This window comes from Pezoporus occidentalis, unplaced genomic scaffold (assembly GCF_034315485.1).
Source record: "Pezoporus occidentalis ecotype Australia unplaced genomic scaffold, CSIRO_AGI_Poc_V1 ctg7, whole genome shotgun sequence".
NCBI lineage: Eukaryota > Metazoa > Chordata > Aves > Psittaciformes > Psittacidae > Pezoporus > Pezoporus occidentalis.
In genome coordinates, this window is record NW_026916052.1 from 2,121,364 (window position 1) to 2,145,168 (window position 23,805).

Consider the following 23,805-nt stretch of genomic DNA (forward strand, 5'->3'; position numbering starts at 1 on the left):
AGCTAGTTTAAAGAGCATGCCTACCATGCAACTGTCCACTGAGGTACCACTGTTTTCATATTAGTATGCTACATACTCCACAGGTTTTGTTCGCAGAGTTCCCTGTGCACCTGGCACCCTTCCTTTGCGCTCCTCTCTATTTCAAGGGCCCTTTGCAATGGTCGCCTTGTGATTCACATTTCCCTTTGCTTTGTTCACCTCCCCAGTGCCCTTCACTCAAACATCCATACCCACTGCTGAACCTCCCTTCCTCCTCTAATGTTAAATATATCTCACTTTCTTCTCCTTGGCCATTTCCTTGCCTATCCAAGCACTGCCTTTGTTCTTCACACAATTTTTCTTGTTTTGCAGAAGCATCATTCAAAGCTTTATCATGATCAGCTCTATTGGGAAGATGGGTGACAGCAGCATAATGCTGGAAGGCATAAAGACTGCTGTGAAACACTGGCTGGGTACAGAGAACTGGCAAGGGCATAGCTTCAAATGCTCTTGCAAGTGCCTAGGATCCCATATGGTCTTCATCTTCCCTCTCCCCATCCTCTTATCCAGCTTATTTCGTTCTACCTTAAATGAATAGGATCCTGCCTACTGAAGCCCACAGCACTCCCCACCCACTCTGCAATGCATTAGAAGTGGTATTTAACAGTTAGCAATCTGCAGAAAAAGCACAGAACTGCCAGAAACTGGCTGCAAGACCTTCACAGGCACAGTCAGAAGCTGCTCCCCGAAATTGTTTGTTAAACCATTCACCAGAGCTTCTGGTTTGCCCTGTGACAGAGTTAGAGCTTTGTGCCCTTTCCATGTGCTCCAACAGCAAAACCACGCCAGGAGTACAGGCTTGACAACTGCTGCTGGACAACAGAGGGAGATGTTGGCAGCAACATCCTCTGCTTCTGTGGGTGACAGTCAAAGCAATGCTTCTCGAGCATCAGCAGAGATCATTTTTATCGTGCGTCCTTTTCTAGTGGCGACTGGTTCATTTGATCTACAGCACCAAATGGGTAACTTCTACAGATGTGACCTCATCTGTCTTCGGAGGCAGCCACAGGCTGAAGCTCTTTATCCTGCACTACTGGTACACAAAGGGAGTTTTTTCTAGTCATCCCTCAATTATTTGTTTCTTACCAGAACAGCTACACACTGAATTCTGCAATTCCCTTTTACAGCAGCCCCACTGCACCAGATACTTTCAATACAATATGTTTTCATCCTGGTGCAGCTCTCTCTTCTCACATCATTTAAGTTGTGCTCAAACCCTCTTCTCTTCTGCCTTCAGTCTCCATTGCAGCATCCCAACAGTCTCTTCCCTTTAAAAGCCTGACAGTAAAAGACCTTCACAGTCCCTGGTTCATCTCTCCTTCCACCTACAGCTGCTTCTGCCCCCTCCTATCATAAAATCAAAAGTAGGTTTGAATCAATATACTCGAATGGCCAAGTGACAGAATATGGGTGAAGATTGTACTGAGTGATTCCAAACCAAGGAAAAGAGGGCAAACTCTTCTGGAAGGAGGCAGTCAGAAAAGAGATCACATTTCTGAGTAGTGTATTTCACATGTTGACAGATCAGAGGTAAATCAATCACTCACCACTCAGAATCTCAAACCACGTATGTCTGGCTACAGAGGCAGACTGCTGGAGAGAGTGCTACCAGAGAAAGGAAGGTCTCAGAGTAGACACCCATGCTACAACCCAGCAGGAACTTCCTTGCTCTGTGCCGCAATTTAGTCTATGGAAAATTTATGTGGAAGGTTCAGAAGGTCTTGTGAGAAACTGAGTAAAAAACTGAGCAAAAAACTGAGCACTTAGGAACAAAAGCTGCATCTTGACTGCACATTTAAGAGTGACCTAGGAGCTAAAATATTGGCATTTCTGCTCATATTCAAAGCTCAGATGGCAAATTGAAAGCATTTGTGAATAGAACATCCCAAATACTCTACATTCATACATAATTGAAGCACCCCAGGGTACAATTCTCAGATGAAACAGATGACATTTGGAGGAAAAAAAAGGGCGGGAGTAGTAATAAACAGGAGGAAGATTCTTGAAAGCTACATTGTCCAAAATATCTCACGAAGGGCAGACTCTAGACAACCACATAACAGAAACCAAGCTTTTCGGTGACACAATTAGAAAAGCAAGAGAACAAAGAAATACTGCCGTACTTTTTGGATCCTAAATAGCTGTAAAAAAAAAAAAAGCTTCCTTTTTCTATAGACTTCACAGCCAAATACTCAACTGCTCTTTGCTAACAGTGCTCTCTAGATCCTGCATCACTCTTGTCTTCCCCTCTCATCCTAAACATCATCTTTAATTGTTGCCATTGCCAACACTGTTAGGAGATCCTCCTCTCCCCAGTCTCACCCCAAACCTGCTGCAGCTTATATTCCCACCTTCTTTAATGCCCTCTTCCCAAGTCAGCTCTTAGTTCTACCTCTTCCTCAGCAGCTGCTGGCACCATTGATGGTGCTCTTGCTGAGACCAGATCTTCCCATTTGTTTGAGCCTCTCTTCATTCTCTTCCTACTGAAGGCTACTGTGAAAATAGCATACAAAGAACAGGCAGCTTTCCCCATCTGTTCCCAGCTAGCTCCTGGGGTTCCCTACAAAGGTCTTTCTTTGGTCCCCCCTCTCTTCTCCCTCTGCCTCCTATTTTAAATTATTTCAATCTGCATTAACATGCAGATCCAGCTAACATCTTTGTGCTGAGGACTGGTAAATGTTTGTTTTGTCTGCACGTTTTCTTCAAAGTTTCTAACCAGATCTTTGGGATACTGACAGAAAGATGCTGGTAGAGTTGACAATACAAACCTAGTATGGCTTAAAATAAAGCTCTTCATTTTCCTTCCCATGATATTCCTCTTCCATGTGATTATCGCTGAGGGCACTTCAACATCCTACTGGCATGGTGGACCAACAACACAGATTTCTCTCTGTAGCTTCTCCCAAGCCAGCCACATCTGTGTCAGGCAGATTCATTATCTGCAGTTCCTCAGTGATAAAGCATTTCCTATATTTCTAAGAGCTGCCTGGCCTGCCTCTCAATTACTACAATCATCCTTCTTTCCTTTGGCTCGCTTAAACATATCTTAACATTCAGACACTGGTCTGCCCAGATATCACTTGCCTAACCCTTTGCTTTGACCACGTCAGTCTTTTGCCAGTTCCCTCTTGAAGCCTCAAATGGAAGTGGGAATGGAAAACAGAGACAGGCCTTTGAAGTTTAGCATTACCTACTGAGTTCTTCCTGTACATTTTCAGTATACTGATTCCTGCCAGCAATTGCCCTACGAAGTCAGGCATCCAACCACTGATGCCAAACAAGGCCACATTTTCTTCTTTCCATTCTGCCCTTCTCCTTCCTGGTTGGAAATCATCATTAACCTCTGCAAGGCTCTTTCTTTTTGCTCTTCAATACCTTTCTTAGAAAGGATTCAACCCACAGAACACAGTCGCTAATCCATGCATTGGTGCTGCTGCCTCTTAATGCTGCTTTGCTAGGGCAAGGATTGCCTTTTTTGTTCCACCCACAGTACCCAGCACAAAAAGATGGGATCTGTGAGAGGCATTCCTACAGCAAAACTATTAGGTGATGAAGAGAGGAGGCTTTGGTGCTTTTAGCCTCCTTTCCCCAGCAGAATTGTGCTGAGTGAGAACAGCTGCAGAAAGGACACAGCTACATAGGTAGTTTTATCATCAGAAACTCGAAGCACCTCAGACAGGAATTAAAAAATAACCTTCATTCCTACCTGAAAATAAGACACTAGGACTGTGTGTAAACCCTGGGAGAGATCTTTGCATTAGGTTACATTTAGATGTTTGGGTTTCTCATTTGTCTAGAAACATGGTAAGATTGTAAACTCCATAGAAATTAATGGGGCTGGCCCATCACACATCTGCAAAACTACCTTCCCACTTAATACCAGTGAGCAAGAGGATAATGACTTTTAATTGAGATCTGAGATTCTCAGATGCTGACAGTACATAACTACATGCACTAGAAAGGCAGAGCCTGATGGGAACCAGAGTAAGAAAGGAGGTAGGATTTTCCAGCTACCAGTGACTGATAAAAAAAGATGATCAGATTTCCTGGGATCCCCTCCCAGCCATAGCCTGACCTTGAGAACCTACTCAACGTAGCCAGTACATCTGTGCATTCCAGATGCAACTGTTCCATCAACAGAAATTATCAGGGCACTGTTCAAAGAAGTTCAAGGGCTCAGACTAATCTCTAAACTGAACTTAAACAAGCTGAAACACCAACATTTCTGAGCTGCTTTATTAAACAAAAGCGCAGATGGCTAACTCTCCTGCAACTCTGACCTTGAAAACAAAACTAATTCCAGGCTTATTTACCCATCCCTTTCCCAGTGACTTAATGCACTTACGTGGTGTGTTGTGAAATCATAAATTCTTTGGGGAACTCTCTAAGCTTCCTTTAATTTTGGAATTAAGTTCTTACTCTGTGAAAATCAACAGAGTCAAGAAGTATTTGAGCTGACTGCACTCTGAAATCAAAAATGAGCTATAGCATTCACTATAAAAGCATGACGTTTACATTGTCTGGGGTCATTTTTATACAACTGAGACCTCTGCCACTGATCTGTGGAGCAACCTCAGACATCTGCCTTCACTGAGTCTGCTGCTTGTCAGGGAGAACCATTTCTTACCTTCTTATGCAGGAGCCACCCTGATCCAGGTTGCACTCTTTAAATCATTCAGTAATGCGTGGAGATTCAAGCTGCAGAGGCACACAGTTCTCTTCTTAATCTGTTTTGACTCATCACTTTTTAAGGGTAAGCAGTGGAAAGTGGGAACTGAAATTCAGTCCCAGCATAAGGATCTAAAGGAACTCATAAATCTGAGCAACACATTTCAAAGGGTTATTAGTGAAAATGAAATGTATTATTGCAAGAACTTTCTTCCAGTGAATGCTCTGCAAGTGCAGAGCCCATATAGCTGAGGGCAGGGACTGGGTGTGGGAAAGGAAGAATGTCCAGAATAGCCTCAGAGAACAAATTTCATCCCAAAGAATAGAAAAGGATACACACATCCATAAAGTTATCTCTTCTCCACCTCATCATCACAGTTTTAAAGTGAATAATTAAGTTGATGACATAATTCTATTACCAACTATCATAATGATTCATATTGCCAGACTGCCCCTTTTCCAGTGCTCTCTACCACCCACTTACTGCCTTCCACTTTGTTGATTGATGGCTTTTTGGATCAAGGACTGTCTTTAGGGTTATGTCTGTGCCATGAGCCTGTGGTTCAAGGATGAAGCCCTATGGGAATAGCTCATCCTGCCTGACTCTCTGCGGGGTTCAGCACATAGCACCACCTTCCTGTGCTTCCTTGTCTTCCTTCTCCTTCTGCAAAATGACCAGAAAACCTTCTTGTGCAGAAAGAGTTATGCAAGGACTAGGCATCAGTAGTAGTAAGTTACTCATGACCATGTTCATTCCCCATGAGCCACACAAGGCTAGGAAAGAGAGCATAATGTGTCCTTGCCAGGACAAAATAACTAGTCCTGATCAGATAGTTGAGAACTCTCAGTAGAGTTTTAATGAGTCCTATTGCTATATCTAAAATGAAAAAGTCCTACCAATCATATTTATTAATACATCTTGCAAGTGTTCCAGACTTTTTGAGAGAAATAAAAACTGACACAAATAGAGTTTTGATTTAAATAGGATGATTTAGCAAATACTCTAAGAAAGAAACACTTCTAAGCTACTGTGATAATTTAAACTATAATTAAGATACTAAAATATGGCTTGAAAAGAATCTTAGTGGTAACACACATGTAGGGAAATATATTGGAAGGAAATGAGGGAAGCAAAGAGAAGATGAAGCAGAGAGGGACATCTGTGGTCATGCAATCTGAACTTCTTAAGCTCTCTTCTACAGCAGCAGGTGCTGCCACTTGATGTCCAGCACCAAGGATGGGTGAAACTAAATTAGTCTGGTTTATGACATGCTTATAGTCCTATTTTATCCAGAATAAAATGATCTTTACGTCACCATGTGGCACAATGAGGGAGGGAATTTATCCAGACAGTATTACAGAATTTCTACATATTTCCAAGTGGGTGCTGTAAATTCTTTTCTGACAGCAGACAGGTGATAGACTAGTCAGTCCTTAACTATTAGGCAACAAATCTTTCCTTCATGATGGCAGTTTCACAAGGGATGGAGAAGAAGGTGTGCATGTAAAGGGTGAAAACACTGGATTTTCTTCTTTGTTAGATCAATTCTCTCCATATGTTAAACAAAGGGAGAAGAAATAACCTCTGTTTTAATACAGTAAATAAACCAACCAACAAATAAGTGCTTTGGATTCTGCAAGATCCTTTGTAAATGCGATGCATAAATGAACGTAGCATTTTAAGCATACCAGAGTTGAAGATCCCCATCCTCCTCAGACTAGTCTTTTTCCATTTTAGCATGAACATTCATGCTCCTGTATATTCTTTTTCACCCTTCCCTAAGGTCCTCCTTATCCAATCATTTTAGCATAATGATGATAATTACAGCCAAGTCATGGAATGAAAATAGAAGGCGGATAGTAAGATGGTCCTGGACGTCATCTGGGTGCAAGTGAAGCATGAGTATCTAATTCATTAAGGGAGCAGGAGGATTAGGACGGTGCTGAGCATCTATTCTATTTAATTTGACATTCCATTAATTTACTCTCTCAACAGACAGGACAGGGGGTGCAACGTAATTATAGCTCAGAATCTGAAAACTCTGGCATGTTTGAAGACTTAGTTTGGTGGCAGTTGGCTGGGGGAAGATAGCAAAAGAGATCAGCAAACTTTGTGCTCACTACACATATTACACTTCAGTAATAAGATGCATGTGGGAATGGTGGAACTCACCTTGGAGGTTAAGGACACTGCCTCTGTGTAGCAAATGACTGTCCAAAAGTCTTCAGAGTAGGAACTTCCAAGGATGTTTCACAAGATGAATCTCTTTTGTATCGGACATAACAACTGCTTTAAAACTGGGATGGAAGATGCATGATCCTAATTTTCTTCTTGGAATGAACAGCATTGCTGAAAATGGAAACCCCTCTTCCCAGCAAGCCTCTTTTCTCACATAGCTACTCAAACAGTCATAGTGATTCACAGATCAAATTTTACTGTGAACAAATGTTCAACAGCAGCAAATCCACAGGCCCTGCAGTTTTTACATGCATTCAGCCTGAGCAGGCAATGTGCATGTCCTGCCTGCACCTTCGAACTGCTGCTCTGGAACATGCAGGACACCGTGTTTTCACAGAAGCTCTTGGGAAAAAGAAATACAGAAAAATATCTCCACCCTCACCTCCAGGCATCAAAATAAATGGTCAGATTTTTCAAGATCTCTCAAAACACATCAGCAACTGGGGAATCTGAGAATTTGAAAAAGCATCTCCAGTGCTTTATAACACTAAACATGTCTCCCACTCAAGCTCATATCTCACCTTGAAGCCATATTGGATTTTATTTCTTTGGTAGAGAAGTAGAGATGTGAAAAGAGATGTAACAGGAAATCCTACTAATCGGTTTCTCACAGAAAAAGGGACATCATGATACCACAGTGATTCAAACTATTGGATACCACTGGCTATCACAGACGCAGCCTTAGAGAAGCTGACTCATTAAAAATGACAGAAGTCACAGTACCTAGACACTTAAATAAACTTAGGATGTACAAACAGACAGACCTTTTTACTCTATTTCATTCAATTTAATTAGCTAGGGCTGGCAGCCAGATGGACAGTATTAGAGACAGGCACCCTGAGTTAAATCATACAGCAGAGCATCAGGAACTTGTTGTCACCATCCGTCACACCCAGTATTTGTGGGAGACAGAGACCTGCTGCATTCAGATTGTAGCCCCCCACGATGCAATGAAGAGAAGTGACTGTTCCCTTTGGTCCTGCAATATATTTAAGGGCCTGATGGAACCGAATCAAGATATCCGAAGAGGTAAAACTCACCTGGCAGATGAAACCAGTGGATGAGCACTGCCGAACCCAGAGACTAAATTTCCTCTTTTTCCTCTTGCGCAGCTCCCTCTCTGTGCAAGTGGCAATGAAGACAGGATCTTCATCAATCAGGGGTTCATGTAGTACCTGAAATTGGCAAGAAAGGGGAAGAGGGGGAGGGAGGGAGAAACAGAATGGTGTATGATTGCAGAAAAAGTAAAAATGGAGCTTCAAATTCTTCCAAGGAAACACAATCCTTGCATTTTGTTTGTGTGCATCACTTCATATGAAGGAGCAAACCCACTGTCTTTCAATGCTATCCAACAAAATACCATCCAACAAAAACCAAAGCCTGGCCAAGCACAGTCCATGGTGGATGGCTGCCCTACATGTGGTTTGCAAACACTGCAAGGCATGGCGCTCACTTCTCACCAGCAGCTACTGTTTAACATCCCTCCAAAACGTGGCCTCTACCTGCCACTATCAGCTACAGTTCAATATCCCTCCAAAATGAGGCAGGGGATAGGATGGGATGTGGAGATTGTTAGGAGCATCCTGCTCCAAGCTTCAGCATCAGCTTCATTTTGTTTGGCAGAACATCTTCCACCCAAACACCCCCCATAATACTTTGTGAGGTATGCTCCTTGGTTACAGAAAAGGAAATCACACAGCAAAGAGAGAGAGAAGTTAAGGAAGAAAAAGGATATTTTCTACTGCCGCTTAAGGAAGTGTTGAAGAGACAGAAAACATTTTTTCCTGGTGGCAGCAGCTTCAGGAAAGCCTCTCTTGCCTCAGGAGCTGAAAAATTTGACAAAAGGAGGCAGAAAGATAAAGGACCAGAGGCAGTAATAGAAAAAGACAAGGCAGGCTGGACCAAGTAATGAAAATCTGTGAAAGTGAAGCAATTTCTGCATTCTCCATCCAGATGTTATAAGTGGTTCCCTGTTCCTTAGAGCTGTTTTGTTACATTTCTCTCCATTAATCCTGTAGCAAAGTCATTCAAGTTTTACACAACAGAGCACACCTATAGGAAAACACTATTACCTCCTTGCAGCTCTTAGGTAGCTATGCATGACACATACATCCCTGTGAGTTGTTCAGCAAGACACCTGTAAGCGTAAAAATGCTTGGGAACTGTTGAAAGGTCTCAGCTAATGAATGCTGACAGAATTCAGACACCTACATCTACATCAGAGCAAGCCACTGCAGGCTCCTGCCCTATTAGCCGAGGTGAAAGAAGCGCCAGCAGGCCAGAACTCATGCTCTTTTAAAGAAATGTAAGTCAGACAGGTCATGAGCTAAAGGAGCCCATTCTTTTCCAGTGACATAACCCCAGAATCTAGACTCAGATACAGGTATCCAAAATGCAGAGGCTCACACTCTCAAACCAAGCCTTTCCACTCCTGCATGTGTGCTACTTTTGTGTAGACCTGCATGCAGCCCATGGCGGAAATAAGAACAAAGCTGCATTAAGCCTGGGAGTGATGCTTATAGGAGAGATGTGGTGGGTAAGCAGTTAAGCACCAGTGATGAGCAGCTGCTGGCCTCCTGAATACAAGATGTTTGGTTGAACATCACTCTGTCAGCCCAAAATAGGCACCCGTGCCCTCCCCATGCAGTAGCGGCTGCACACTTTCATTTATATGCACTCCAGTTCTTAACAACTCATAAAACATTCACAAGACCATCTGAAAGCACTCTTGTGAAATGTTCAAATTATGCACCAAAATGCAGATGCAAGCAAGGAGAACTGCACACAAAGCTATTTGTTCTTAAGGCTGCAGCTGCCCTGTTTCGCCACTGGAGCCAACCCCTCTTTCTCTCTCAAGGTCCACACAAAAACACCACTCTTTTTTTCTGAAGACCACCTGGGGCATTTCATACTTTCACCTCAGGGAATTCTGACAGCGTTTTGCAAATATTAAACATGCCCTCATTCACTTTTGCCCTTCAGTCTCTTCTGTGCAAAGGGAAGGACCTTGGGAGGGGGTTGGACACACCAGTAAGAATTCCTCAGCTTCTGGAAAGGCCCTCCTACCTGCCAAATCCCTCTGAGTGATGTGGTTCAACTGTTATAAACTCCCCTGCTGTAGGATGGAAAGCAACAGAAAGAAAAGGGTGTACAAGCATCATTTGAGGACATTTTTTTACTCTCTGTCATTAGTTAGCTCCCTCCTCTGCACCACAGCATCAGCTTTCCTCACAGCAGCTCTACTGCATCCTGCTTACCCTTCACACTCTTTCTGTCTTTCAGGACACAGTAAGGCCTGTCAGCCTTAAATTTAGAAAGCAAATCTGAATTTTGAAAACATCTCCCTATCTTCCTCTTCTCCCTGCACATGCTCAGCACTGCCTTCCTCAAGAACCCAGAGCTTCCCCACCTTTACACTATCCCAAATGTTTAAGTCATTCCCATTTCTCTGTAAGATGACTAATGCTCCACTGAAGTCCCTACTGAACTGCTGGGAAGAGGGAACAAAAATGGAAACAGAGCAGGACAAGATTTGCTGTTGCTGCTAAGGGGAAATGCGGACAGGCAGGGAAACTGAAATGAAAACACTAGAGCTTGCCCTTGTTTTCTCCCAAGAGGGTAGAGAGAAGTGTTATCACCCCCTTCATGTGCAATCACTGCTTCAACAACTGTAAAGGACTTTGCAAGCAAGGTACTGCATGGGTTGTGCGTCCTGCTAGAACAGCTGATCCCCAACTCATTTTCAAAGGGGGCAATTTGTTGCTTCTGGCATCGACATGGTTTTCTTATGGCAAGAGTTAGCCTTGTTGCCACTGGCTGTTCCTATCAGCTTGTTCACCTTCCTCTATTCTCAGTGTCCTTGCTCTTCCTGTAACCTCAAATCCACCTCTTCGCCAAATTACCATGCAGAGTGTTATTTGCTCCTTCCCCATTTCCCATTCTTGCTGTTGCTGCAATACCTGCTTTTCCAGTAGTGAGCATACTATCCCCATGGCATATTCTTTCCTGCTTCTCATCTTCTTTGATAGAAATCTACTTTCACGCTTAATTGACTCCTACACGTATTCCTTGCTGCCTCTTCACCATCTTGACTCACTTTCCAAGCCCTCCCCTCTTATTTTCACTTCCTTTGATGCAAGATATCTTGCAGATTTCTACATAGAATTATCCCCATTTTCTTCTCTAAAGTCCCCAGTTTTGTTCAGATCTAAGCAGCTCCTCATCTAGCTGCTTCACTCCCCCACAGCTATGCCACTGGTTTTATGGCTCGTTTTCTTTCCCTCTCTTCTTTATAGCCATCCTCATCTCTGCTAGATATTCTTGCCAAGCTTTCACTCTTTGTTTTCCCCTCAATATGTACATGCATTCTAAGTGTTGGAGAGCAAGACTCCAAGATAGGACTCCAGCAATTGCTCCATCCCACAACATCTTTCATTCACTGAATGAAACAGCTAGCCACTGTCAGGACTGCCTTTCTCCATTTTAGATCATCTCCAAAGCTCCTTCCACTCCACAATTCTACCCATCCTGGTCTCACCACAGCCCAAATAAGCTTGTAGACAAAGTCCAGAGCCAGTAACTCTTTTGTACTTGGACTTCCTAGACTCCATTTACTGAGATAATGCACCAAGATGTGTTTGAGATATCTCATCTTCTCTTAGCTCCATTGTCATCCCCAATAGAGGCTGTCTGTTCAGCCTGTCTCCTGGAGAAACTGCCTCAGCTTGCTTTGTCTCTGGCTTTTGGTGGGCACCATCCAGTTGCAAACAGAATCCCCTGGGTATCTGCACCTCTATGCACAGATTCAGCCATTGCTTCTGCAACAGTAGCTTGTCCTTCTGCCTCTTTGCTCCAATGCTCCTCCTGTCTAAACTGAATTCTCTGCTAGTATCTGACATCTCAACTTGCATATCTAGCTGTCAGTTCTGACTCTATTATGCTGCGCTTGAGAGCATCTTCCTCTCCTTAAGGTAACCCCTTAACTCCTTTTTTGGTCACTGCAGACATCCCTCTCCTGCTGCAGATCTCACTGCCCAGTGAATCTGCATGTTAGCCTTTACCTTCAACTCCTCACAAGGTCTTCTGAGCCAGTCAGTGCCTGTATTTTTCATGCTTTCTGAGTAACAGCTCCACAATGTTACTCATTTTAGAGTAACAACCCACTCACCCAGTCATGTTTTCATCCAAGCCCACAGCATTCCCACAGCAGTTTTCCTTCTGGCTTCAACATAAGGCAACCTTGCTCTACAGATAAAATAGCTGGAAAGCTATTCTCCTTGTCCATCACACTGGCCACACCACTTTTCTTGATTTCTCTGATAGAGCTTCTTAAATATGTCAGATATACTCTTCACTTTCAAAGTCCTGTTTGGCCTATCCACATATCACTGATCCTCTTTCCCATAATTCAAAAGTTAACTCTCAACTCTGATGGAGCCATGATTTCATGCTCCTCTGCCCATTTGTTCAGTCTTTAATCAACTTCCTTTAAAGAAAAAACAAGAAAAAAAAAAGTTTTTTACAGCACTCCATTACCATTAGGCAATTTAAAAATAGCCATAAAGGTTCATCATTTTCTGCTGTCAAACTCTCCCTAAGAACTGGCTTCACCAGAGGATCAACTGGCCAACAGCTGTGGGACATCAGCAATTTACCTGGCTATACAATATTTTTATTGCTCTTCAGCTTGCTCCATGTCTTTTACTTGGCTGATATCCTCTGAATACTTACATATTTGTATTACACTCTCGGAATCCCTAAGACAGAACAGTCCTGGTTTGGCTCAACACCCTTACTCACAAAGAATCATTTTGACAACAAGAAGACTGAGATGTAGACTTGAACCAGTCTTCTAATTCAGAAATGCCCAATACCAAACTACATCTAATCATGAGGACACAAAAGACCTATGAGTTGATCAGCCTGGTTCTGCACCTGTATGTTTTCAGAGAAGCTGTTGCCTAATGATGTGAGTTGATTTGGAAGAACGATGATGAAACTGCTGAGCTATACTCTGGTACCACTGAGAGTAAGTCACAAATCAGCCCCCTATTAAATGGCTGAACTTTAGCATCATGCGCTTAGATCAAGAGGTTGGAGTTATGTCTCTCTTTTTGCCAGGGAGTTCACTCCTGCCTGAGGTAAGGACTTAAGCCAGCTGTTCCCACATGATATTTCACTGGGCAGATGCAGAACTGTTTGGTTCTAAGATGCCAAAGAGAAGGTACTTTGGAAGGAGAATGAAGAGGAAAGTTCCCGGAGTTGTGCTCCTGACCTCTCCCACGCAAGTCAGGGAGAGCCAAAGACAGCAGTCCTGTCTAGTCGCATCCTGCTGACAAGCATATAACTACTCAGCAGGCACAGAAGGATATTTGAGCAGTGATGTTATTTTCCTGAGCTCCTCTGGTTTCTGGAATTGAGTGTATACCCTTGGCAGGTGAGTACCCTTGAATCTGTTGCAGCACAACTCCTGAGCTCAGGCAGGGCCTCCTCCCTGTCTCCAGGCTTCCACTTGTAAGCCAACAGCACATCTACAAAGCTAAGCAGCAAAGAGACAACACCAATTCCAGGTACAGACCCAAAACCCCACATCTTGTTGCTCAGGTAGAAGCAGCAGTAACTTATACAGAAGATGTCACGAAGGGATAGGATGCAGAGAATATTCCTGTCCTTCCTACCCAATCTAGGTCAGGACATTTTTTTACTTTGCAAATTGAAGCAAGTGCTCTGATATACAATTATAATGTTCTGAGCTTTCAATACCTTCACAAGCTGGAGAGTAATTATTTCCTTTTGTTTGCTCAGTATATTTAGCAAAATAATTACAATTCACTAGACTGTTTTCTCTGTTTTGGTATATCGGCATAGTTCTCTCTCTCCCTCTGTTTCCTTTCCTAGAAGCTATGGTGTCATTTTTGCATGTCTTTTTTTTTTTTGGGGGGGGGGGGAGGAGGGTTACACATGAGAAAAGAACCCTAAATCGTTTCTGACAGAAATTCCACTTGAATCTTTTCTAATTCTCCAGAAAGAAAAGATCCACTCTGCAGAAGAAATAAATGTGAAGGCAGATGTTGCATTATCTGCTGGATGCAGACTTTCTGCTCTGTCCATAAAAGCCAGTTAAACATGGCATCTTACTAACCCATGCTCTGTAAATCCACACTGCCAGCGGAGGATAGTCAGTGACAAGTCTACCTACAAGCCCTAGCCGCTTTGTTGCATTCAACAGCGAAGAGCCCAAGTTATTCCTCTGCTTGATGCCACTTACAAGATGTTAACCTAAAGCTTAAACATAGATTTCGGCTCAGGCACAAGCCACCCGGATACCACAAGTCTCATGTTTCAGACACAGGTGTACCTTAAGGAACAAATCCATTTTGAACGTGGGATTCTAGGTATCACTGATTACAGAAACCTGGGCCCCTCTTCCCAAAACGCTTTCAGAGGCTGCACAACCGAAGGCTCCTCTGAATGGGTCTTTCCCTTGTCTTTTCCCCTTGTTTCTGTGCAACTGGGTTATTATTTTTTAACTATTTCTCACTGGGCCTGACCTTCCAAGTTTGATGTTTACTGCAGTCCACTAATCTGTACTCAAGACAATTTCCAGGGAGAAACCTTTCCTGCTGTTTTGACCAGATGGGGTCCATGCCTCTTGAGAGAGGAAGTATGCAGCCCTGCCTGATGGCACCCAGGAGGACATTAGGCCTAGAACATCCCCCAGCAGTGCTGGGGATGATGCTACACTAGAATATTAACAACAGATTCAAAACCTCTTTCTTTCTCACAGTTATTTTTGAAGCTGCATTTTAGTGCTTTTTGCTCCTCTCAGTACCACTGAAATGTGCTGTAGAGGAATCACTGATGTAAACACTGACAAGGAAGCAGAGAAGTAGAGGGGAAGAAGAGAACTGGGCTGTCACTACCTCTTTCCCCTCCTTTTATTTTTTTTTAATTTAAAGTAGCATCACCTTACCAAGCTCAGCACAAGCATACATTTTGCTTGTGGAGATTTAGATGTTTGGCCATTGCAAAAGGATGCTACGATTTTGTCAATTCAGTTCTCAAACCTTGCTCGGGAGGGAGGAAGGGAGAAAGGATATACATGCAAATCAAATTTTATCCTTTAATGGATTTGCACTCACAGCAGGTCCCACAGCACACCATTATAAGCATTTACATTAGACACAATGATCACATTTCTGAAGCCTTTATCTTCTGCCGATTCAAGACAGTGGCCATAAGGATTAGATTTCACATCTTTATGAGAGCTCAGTCCCAACAATATTGTGTCTCTCACAATATTGTTTTGTCTTGATGGAAATGCACCTTGCTGGCATGGCCTAGTGAGAACATTCCTCCCTCCCTCCTTCTCTACCATAACAGCTTCTTAGACAACTGTGTTGTCCTCAATTACACAGATATGATTGCTATTGTCTATGAAACAGAAAAAACTGTAATCATTCCCAATTTATTCTAGGCACACTTCAATGGATGTGATGCATCTTCATTAATTTTGTGCAGTGGGCAAAAATATGATGCCTCAGAGGGGAAGTAGAAATAAAAAGAAGATGATGGACACAACACCCTTTCCAAATGTCTAAGTGAAATCTTTATATTCTGGTAATGGAGTTGATGGAAAAATTATTTCAAGCAGTAATGTATTTCATGCTTATTCCTTTTTTCATTCCAGACTTCTGAACGTGACCAGCAGCAACAGCTCCAAAAGGAGATAATTTATACTGGAACAAAGTTTAAATTGTGTCTGAGAATATTAAGAAAAGATTTCTTTGCACTTTAAAAATAAAAAATTGATCAACTGTACGCCTGTAGTCAGACAATCACCACCTACATAAGTTTCTATATTTAGTTCCTTACATTATCTGCCCAGTCTAAGGAACAGTCTCCCTAGAGAATGGCATCCTTCTGACCCCTAATTGTACTTGGAAATGAAAATTCCCTGGAGTCAATGTTTGCATTTATTCTTGGTAATCTAGAAGTATTTCCAGTTTCCTGGCACTTTGGTTGCAAGGCCATACCTCAGTAAGTTTTTCCATAGAAGCATTACCCATCATGAAAAAACAGGACTGATACAAGGCACAGGCAGTGCTGCTGAGGGCAGCTGCCAACTGCAGCAAGCAAAGGCACCTGCCCTGCTGCTTATTTTCTCTTTTCCCTACCGTGAGGGGAAGGCTATGGTGCTGGACCATACCACAGGCATTGACTGCTAAGGTCAGGGATGCTCACTCCTAGCAAACTCAGCTCCTGCATCCAACCCTCAGCCTGCATCAGGAGCAGTGACAGGCTTTCCCTCCAGCCCATTTGTACCAGCTCTGCCCTTTCCATTCTCCCTCAGAGGAGCAGCCTTCAACTTCCCGTCCTCAGGATAGCAAAACCTAGTGGTGCCAACCTCACCAAGAAGTGTCCAGGCTTGTTGAGACCACCAAAGCAAACAGCCCCAGCTGAGAGTTCATCATTCTTACTGAAACATGCCAGGTACCTGAGTACTCGCATAGGACAGTGGTGCTTTTTCTCATGTTTCATGGAGGCACTACAGCACAGCTTCACACTGTTGAAGCCTCACCTCTTTCTTCGGGTAGGCGAGCTCTGAACTTTCAGTCTTAGCACGACAACCTAAAGCACGTAGGTTAGATATTCCTTGCCAATGGGTTAACTCTCACCTGGGCTTGCGAAGGCCTAAAAGCAGAGTCGAAGCCACTCTGCAGAGAGTCCAGAAAAGGCTGGATTTTGTAGAGGCCATGTGTTGTCTGGCTCGAACGGAAGGCCACAATATGGAAGTACTTCAGGATCTTCTCAAACCGTGTTTGTGTCATGATAAGTGCAATGCTCTTGTTGCTGTAGAAGCCGCTGCTCCAGATGCTGAGAACAGACTCACAGTGGTGGATGCTGGTTGATATCATGTAGCCTAAGAAGGCTTTCATTTCCGTCAAGGTGACATCAATCCAGGCATCGTCACTACCGAACCTCTCCTGGTACTTCTTAGCATACATGTTGGTTTGGACCACCATATTCTTTAGTACATTGTCAGGGACAAAGAGCTGAAAAAAGTCCATGGCACTGGCTGTTAAGGGCATTTTTCGGGTTGGACCTAGGACAAAAGCAAGAAGGGAAGGTAAGCTCACTCCTGATCATCACCAGCATCATGTCTAACATCAGCAATTTAAAGCAAGATTATAGAATCATAGAATAGTTAGAGTTGGAACGTACCTTAAGATCATCAAGTTCCAACCCCCTGCCATGGGCAGGGACACCTCACACTAAACCATGACACCCAAGGCTTCATCCAACCTGGCCTTGAACACCGCCAGGGATAGAGCACTCACAACCTCCCTGGGCAACCCATTCCAGAAAACAAGGCCAAAGTGATGGAACGTCAGCTAACTCCTTTGAAAGTGTACCCACCGGCTGACAGGTCTCATCAAGAAATTCTCCCCCCCCCGCCCTTACTCTCTGTCTTCCTCCTAAATGATAGAAATACAACACACTGAACAGTTTGTTCCTCTGCTCACTCTGTAGCACGCAGGTCCGTGAGGTAGCATGCATTTAATTTTACCACTTACACACCATCTGGATACTCAGCAGCTGTTCTGGCCTTTTGGGGGGATACTTTTTTATTTGTACATATGCATGTCAGAACAGTGCCTTCCTCAAAACGGCCCAGAAGAAAGGTGTCTGAGCCCTCCAGAGAGAGATTACTGCCCCCATCCCAGCTGACATGATTCCTGGGCACTAGAACCTGATCCCACATTTTCTTTTGCACCTCTAATTCCTGACCAGTTCATTGTCATTAATCCTGTGACTTTCAATCTGCTTCTCTTCACTCACAGAACCATGCAGATCATGCCTATGTGCTTTTGAGTTCTTTGTGTCTGCACTCTGACATCCCCAAAAGAGCACAGTCCCAGAACAAGTCAAAGACACCATGTGGCTCGTGTCACTGTCCACATCACAGGGAATAATTTTAGCATTACGATGCATACACTGGTCCTCTTCCTCCCATAATGTAACAAACCTTGCAGTCCCGTGCTGCCATTACTCTAGCTTTTCACTGATCTTGCACCTTCTCTGCCAGTTTCAACTATTCCATGGGAAAGGGGGTGGGAGACGTATCCTCTGTTCTCCCACAGAAGCAGTGAAAATCAATATACCTGAGAAGGGCAGCATGGACAATCCCAATGGACAGGGCAGTGCTAAACAGCAATTCTATATCCATGTGCAAAAGATAGTGTCATGATTATAACCCCACATGAAAAGTTGGATCCAAAAACCACTGTGCCTTCAGCCTTGGGACTGTCTGAAAAACACTCTTCCTGATCAAATGCAGGCAAGCCCACAGCTTCTCACTTGAAGTTTTGCCTAAGAAGAGTGAATCTTCCTTGCACTATGTGGCTGCCAGGATCTCAGTGTCAGCTCTCCCACCTGAATCAGAGCATGAGATTTGCCATTCTACAACCTGGCTCTGCAAAAATCCACTACCGTGTTAGTCAGGTCACATTCCCCAGGACCCCTGTAGCTCAGTTCACAACCTTACTTGCAGCAGCAACTATAGCATACAGAAATTTTGCATGAAACTACACTAATACTGTGGTTGGACTCGCTTTTAAACCTTAATGTTTTGGGTGAGCTCTGGTGGACTCAACTATTAGAAGGAAAGCTAAAATAGCACCAAGATATTGAAACAGTGAACCTTCAGACTGCAAAGAATGCCAAAAAAACAAACAGTTCAGTGGGGAAAGAAACATATATTTAAAGGTTACTTCCTAATTTTAACTTGAGAGATTAAAAAAACTGAGAGTGAAACAGTTCAATTGAAAGCACACTGCTCTATATAACAAGACCAGAGTAGAGATCACAAACCATTTTCCGGTAAGGACAGAGCAGAAAATGTCATCTTAAATGAGAAAACAATTTCATTATCGAGTGAAAACTATGGGGCTAGAATAGATATCATTACTTAAACTTAACTGCTATTGCAATAATAAAGCACCTTAACAAAGAGTTCTCTTCTTTTGATCAGAAGATTTATATTCTGCTAGAACCCACCAGACTGTTATAAAATGCTCTATGAAAGATCCTGTATGAATACCTTACAGTACATCATTTCCTTCTTCCCTATAAATTCTGACATTCTACAGTAGAGACAGCTTTCTCATAACACACAGCACAGACTGTATTCCTAGTTATACATGAAATCTTGAGTAGATGTTTAATTCAACTCCAGTGCCCAGGCAACCTTCCAGGTAGAGCGTAGAGGTAGTTCCCAAATTCTTGCCTTTAGAAGCAGAACCTGGGAGTAGGGATAAGATTTTAAATCTTGCCTACAGCAAACAAGATGCATTCATAAAGCATTAAGACTTACGAAACGGAATATGTTGGTTTTGAGACAGGGGGATATGGACAATAGATATGTGCTGGACTCCATCTTTAGGAAGTCAAGAGCAGTCAGAGGCACAAAAAGGAACCTTTGATGTAATTCAATTTTCAGTAGCTGCACAAGTTTACCTTGAAAAGTGATTATGGATAACTGTCAGGTATACTGGATAGGACAATCCTTACTTACCCAGCAGTCCTGCTCCAGCCACACAGAATTCCCTTATCTGCTCTCCTTCCTGAAATAAATGTAAGATTTGTATCCCATCGGCCATGCAGAACCCACACAGCTCTTAAAAAGTGAGCTGAATCACTTTCTGACTCAAATGTCAACTTAATTGTTGACTAAATATAATTCTGAAAGCCCCTGTATAATCTCAATGTCTTAAAAACCAGCCTCAATTGGCAAAGTGAGCATAACTGATTCATAATTTACTAATGCACAATAAAACAAGAGTTACACTGAATTTCTGTAGGAAGAGAACTAATTTTTGCATGAATTGAGTTTTGCATAATGACTAGCCTAAAATAAATTATTTAAATATAACTAAGTATACAGATATATCCCATATATAGAGACAACTGCACAAGAAACTTAAATAGTGAATTTGTACTTTTTAAGGACTTAAATGGCACTTACTCAGAAAATAATGATATGCAAAGGGTTCATTGTTCCATACATGCGCTGCTTACCTGCCAAAGCTTTACTCAGTCAAATAGAATAGTGGCTTTGCCTAGCCTTCCGCTGAATACAACTGTGAGTGCGCGTAAAATTCATATGTTTCTCTCTCCTCTGCTCTAAAGTGTGTGCATGGAGAATATATTTATTTATCTATATAGGGAGTTTTCTTTTTTTACTTTAAAAATCAATTAGCCTCCCAGTATAAGTTACAGCATCAGAGCACAAAAGCAATCTTGGAGTTTCCAAACATGTAGCTAGAGCCAGGGTTCTGTGCATACCCAGGCAAGGACAGAGCTCTGCTGAATGCCTGGGCTTCACACAAACCAGCACTAGCACTTTGAACTTGTTTTAAGTGACCTTGCAGAACATGGAAAATACATAAACTTCCTTGATTATGATAAAACAGGCACATACAAATGCTCCTTCCTTCTCACCAGCAAAAAACTTACACAGGCACCCAGCAGCAATTATCTTGCAAGTCGCTACTGCTACTAGATCCTGTTTTGACCAGGTTGGTTCCATTTTCTGTTTTGCACTCAGAAGGAACATCTCCCCAAGTGCCACAGCTATTTAAACTGTAATAATAGACTCAAAATAAATGAAGAAGCTAAGCAGAGAAAGCCATTTGTGTTTCCATACTGGAGACAGGATTGTGTAAAGGAGGCTGGCACCTCGCCCTCAGACTGAGCGCATTGCAGAGCCCATTTTGGCTCAACTCAGCTCAGCAAACTGCAGCAGCCTTGCTGGGTCCAATGCCTAGCGAGAGAGCAGGCTGCACATTCAATGTCTCAGCAAACATCCACATTGCCGAAAAAACAGAAAGATTAAGAAAAAATTCACATGAAACTTCCCTGTGACCATCCTTCAACCAGCCCCCGCATGTCCTCCTAAAAATCTCTGGTCTTCTTTCTTGGATGTGTTCCCACCAGCCACATTCTTCCCCCTGCTCCAATCCCACCACTGTTTCTAGCCTTCCTTACTGAACAGCACATTAGGAAAAAAAATAAGAACTCCGAGTGAATTAACTGCTTTTTCCTTACTTAACTGATTCTGCAGGACTAATTAATTTGAGCACATTTTCAGTAAGTTAATTTATCCTTTTCCATTTCTCCTGTTCTGATTACCAAGCCATTTCTTAGTAGCTCAGAGTTTACAGACTCAGAATAAGGATGGAAAGTTTCAAAACCTACTGTAATCTTGGTGTTTCCAACATAACATACAAATCTTAAGGAGGTCAGAAGCACTGTCACTTGGGCAGGATAAATCAGATTTGTAAGAACAAAATACAGTGGAAGAAATTTCTCCTTTGCTCTGCTGTGCAAAAGACTTAGTGCTCTCATTCAAAGTGTAACCAAGGTTCGTGACATAAAACATCATGTTATGTTGGTAGGCCCACTTATTACCATATGTATGCCAATCCAAATTGCATGGTTTGGAAGGAAACCTTTTACAAAGCTAAACGATGGTTGATTTTGAAATTAATTTAACTTCATCAGCAACTGGGCAGAAGCCAGTATTCCTCAATCAGGCACAGGAATGGTAGAAGCGTCAGTTTAAGGATTCAGAAGTCATTTTATTGTCCTCTTTGTACAATCTGTAGTCACGCACAAGGATAGCACATTTATGTGTGTTATATACTGACACCCAAGAAAAATCTATCCAGAACCTGTTGGGTTTTTGGCAATTGGGAAGTATTTTCTACTCTGACATATGACACAGCTGTCAAAGACCACGGTCTGAAAAACCAATTAATTCCTTCTTCCAAAATCCAAGCAATTAGAGACTGGTTTATATTCCTAAGAAGTTACCTTTCTGACAGGTATGATTTTGGGGTCTTATTTAGAGAACATAAAAAAATGCTAATGGAAGATTTCTGTCAGAAAATACACACTCATCAAAAAAATCACGATGGAAAAGTGTCAACTGATGAAAAATGACAGGAAGTTTAAATCATTTTTCATCTTTCTCAATGAACAGAGACCAACACAAACACCTCAAAAAATAGCAACAAAATCAAACCCCAATGTTTTAATATTTCCCAAGTGAGATTTTTCAGAATTCTGTTTCACACCAGGTTCTCTCACATAAGCTTTAGAAGCACTGGAGCCTACCTGGCTTGCCAGAAAATCAGCTATATTTGTGATGACCTGGAAGAAATGTACATCAGACTATTCTCAAACCATAGTCAGTTTGACGGCCTTATGACAAGCCTTGACAGCTTGAATCAAGTGCACGTAATAGTTCTCTTCTGTGTTTTATTCCGGTTTGTTTCAGATATTACTCTCCTGTAGGAACTGGCAAGCAAATACCCAAGTCTTTAATGTACGATATTATAGAATTATAGAATCATAGAATAATTAGGGGTGGAAAGGACCTTAAGTTCCAGCCCCCCTGCCATGGGAAGGGACACCTCACACTAAACCATGTCACCCAAGGCTTCGTCCAACCTGGCCTTGAACACCATCAGGGATGGAGCATTTACCACTTCTTTGGGCAACCCATTCCAGTGCCTCCCCACCCTCACAGTAAAGAACTTCTTCCTTATGTCTAACCTGAACTTCCCCTGTTTAAGTTTTAACCCGTTACCCCTTGTCCTGTCACTACAGTCCCTAATGAAGAGTTCCTCCCCAGCATCCCTATAGGCCTCCTTCAGACACTGGAAGGCTGCTATGAGGTCTCCACGCAGCCTTCTCTTCTCCAGGCTGAACAGCTCCAACTTTCTCAGCTTGTCTTCATACGGGAGGTGCTCCAGCCCCCTGATCATCCTCGTGGCCCTCCTCTGGACTTGTTCCAACAGTTCCATGTCCTTTTTATGTTGAGGACACCAGAACTGCACACAATACTCCAAGTGAGGTCTCACAAGTGCAGAGTAGAGGGGCAGGATCGCCTCCTTTGACCTGCTGGTCACGCTCCTTTTGATGCAGCCCAGGATACAGTTGGCTTTCTGGGCTGCGACCACGCACTGCCGACTCATGTGAAGTTTCCCATCAAATTCTCATCATGCTATGTTGCATATGTTTTGTTAATCTTCATTGAAAACAGCAAAGCTTTAGGGACAAGTCTCGTTTGTTAAGTCAAAGGTACCAGCTGTGGTTCTGACCAATATTTCAGGCAAGTAGATGTTTGCATTTCTTATTTTGGTAGATGAATCATATCTTCCTTTTGGACTACTTCATACAAGAATTCTATATAGATGATCAAAACATGATCCATAGTGTGGAGTTACTTGGAGCTCAGAGCTAAACTAAGAGGATACAATAAAAAAAAGCAACAACTCCCAAACAGACATGATATTAAGTTTCTTATGCAAGAAAGAAGAAATTGGACACGGTCCTTCTAAAGATGGTTCTCAGACTGTTAAGGGCTCTCTCAGCAGCCCATACTTCTGGGTAAGCTCCTACTAGGTCACTTTCCCCAGAAGTTTACTTTGCACCCTTGCTGGGGCACTCAGCAGCACACACTCTTGTTCTGCAGTTGGTTTCACTGAAGTTTATTCCAAGCTGTTTAGCAAAGTGTGATCTGACTGCACTTTTCCAACCTCTATAAGTAAGCCTTTGACAATGCCTCCAACATCTGCACATAATAACTGTAGTCACAAAAATTGTTGCAGACGACTTCCATGAAATGGCACTTTCTCTTCCCTCACCAGCATTAAAAAGGATTATTCTCCTCACAGCCTCAACAATAGTGATCCACACATTTGCAGTCTGACTTCTATCCACAGAGAGAATTAAGAGCTGGGTCCAAAAGCAACCCAAGGACAAACGGTAAAGGACTGAAAACCAGCACA

At 42.7% G+C, this 23,805-nt stretch overlaps 1 protein-coding gene across 1 annotated transcript in view; it reads right to left on the reverse strand.

Annotated features, from left to right (window-relative positions):
* The window catches only part of PGBD5 (piggyBac transposable element derived 5), a 65,842-nt gene that overhangs the window by 17,108 nt on the left and 24,929 nt on the right, over positions 1-23,805 (reverse strand). Inside the window, exons 2-3 of the mRNA XM_062641965.1 lie at positions 16,624-17,051; positions 7,987-8,121 (exon numbers count right to left, since the gene is read on the reverse strand). Of these exons, the coding sequence (XP_062497949.1) occupies positions 7,987-8,121; positions 16,624-17,051 (563 nt within the window). The remainder of the gene's footprint in view (positions 1-7,986; positions 8,122-16,623; positions 17,052-23,805) is intronic.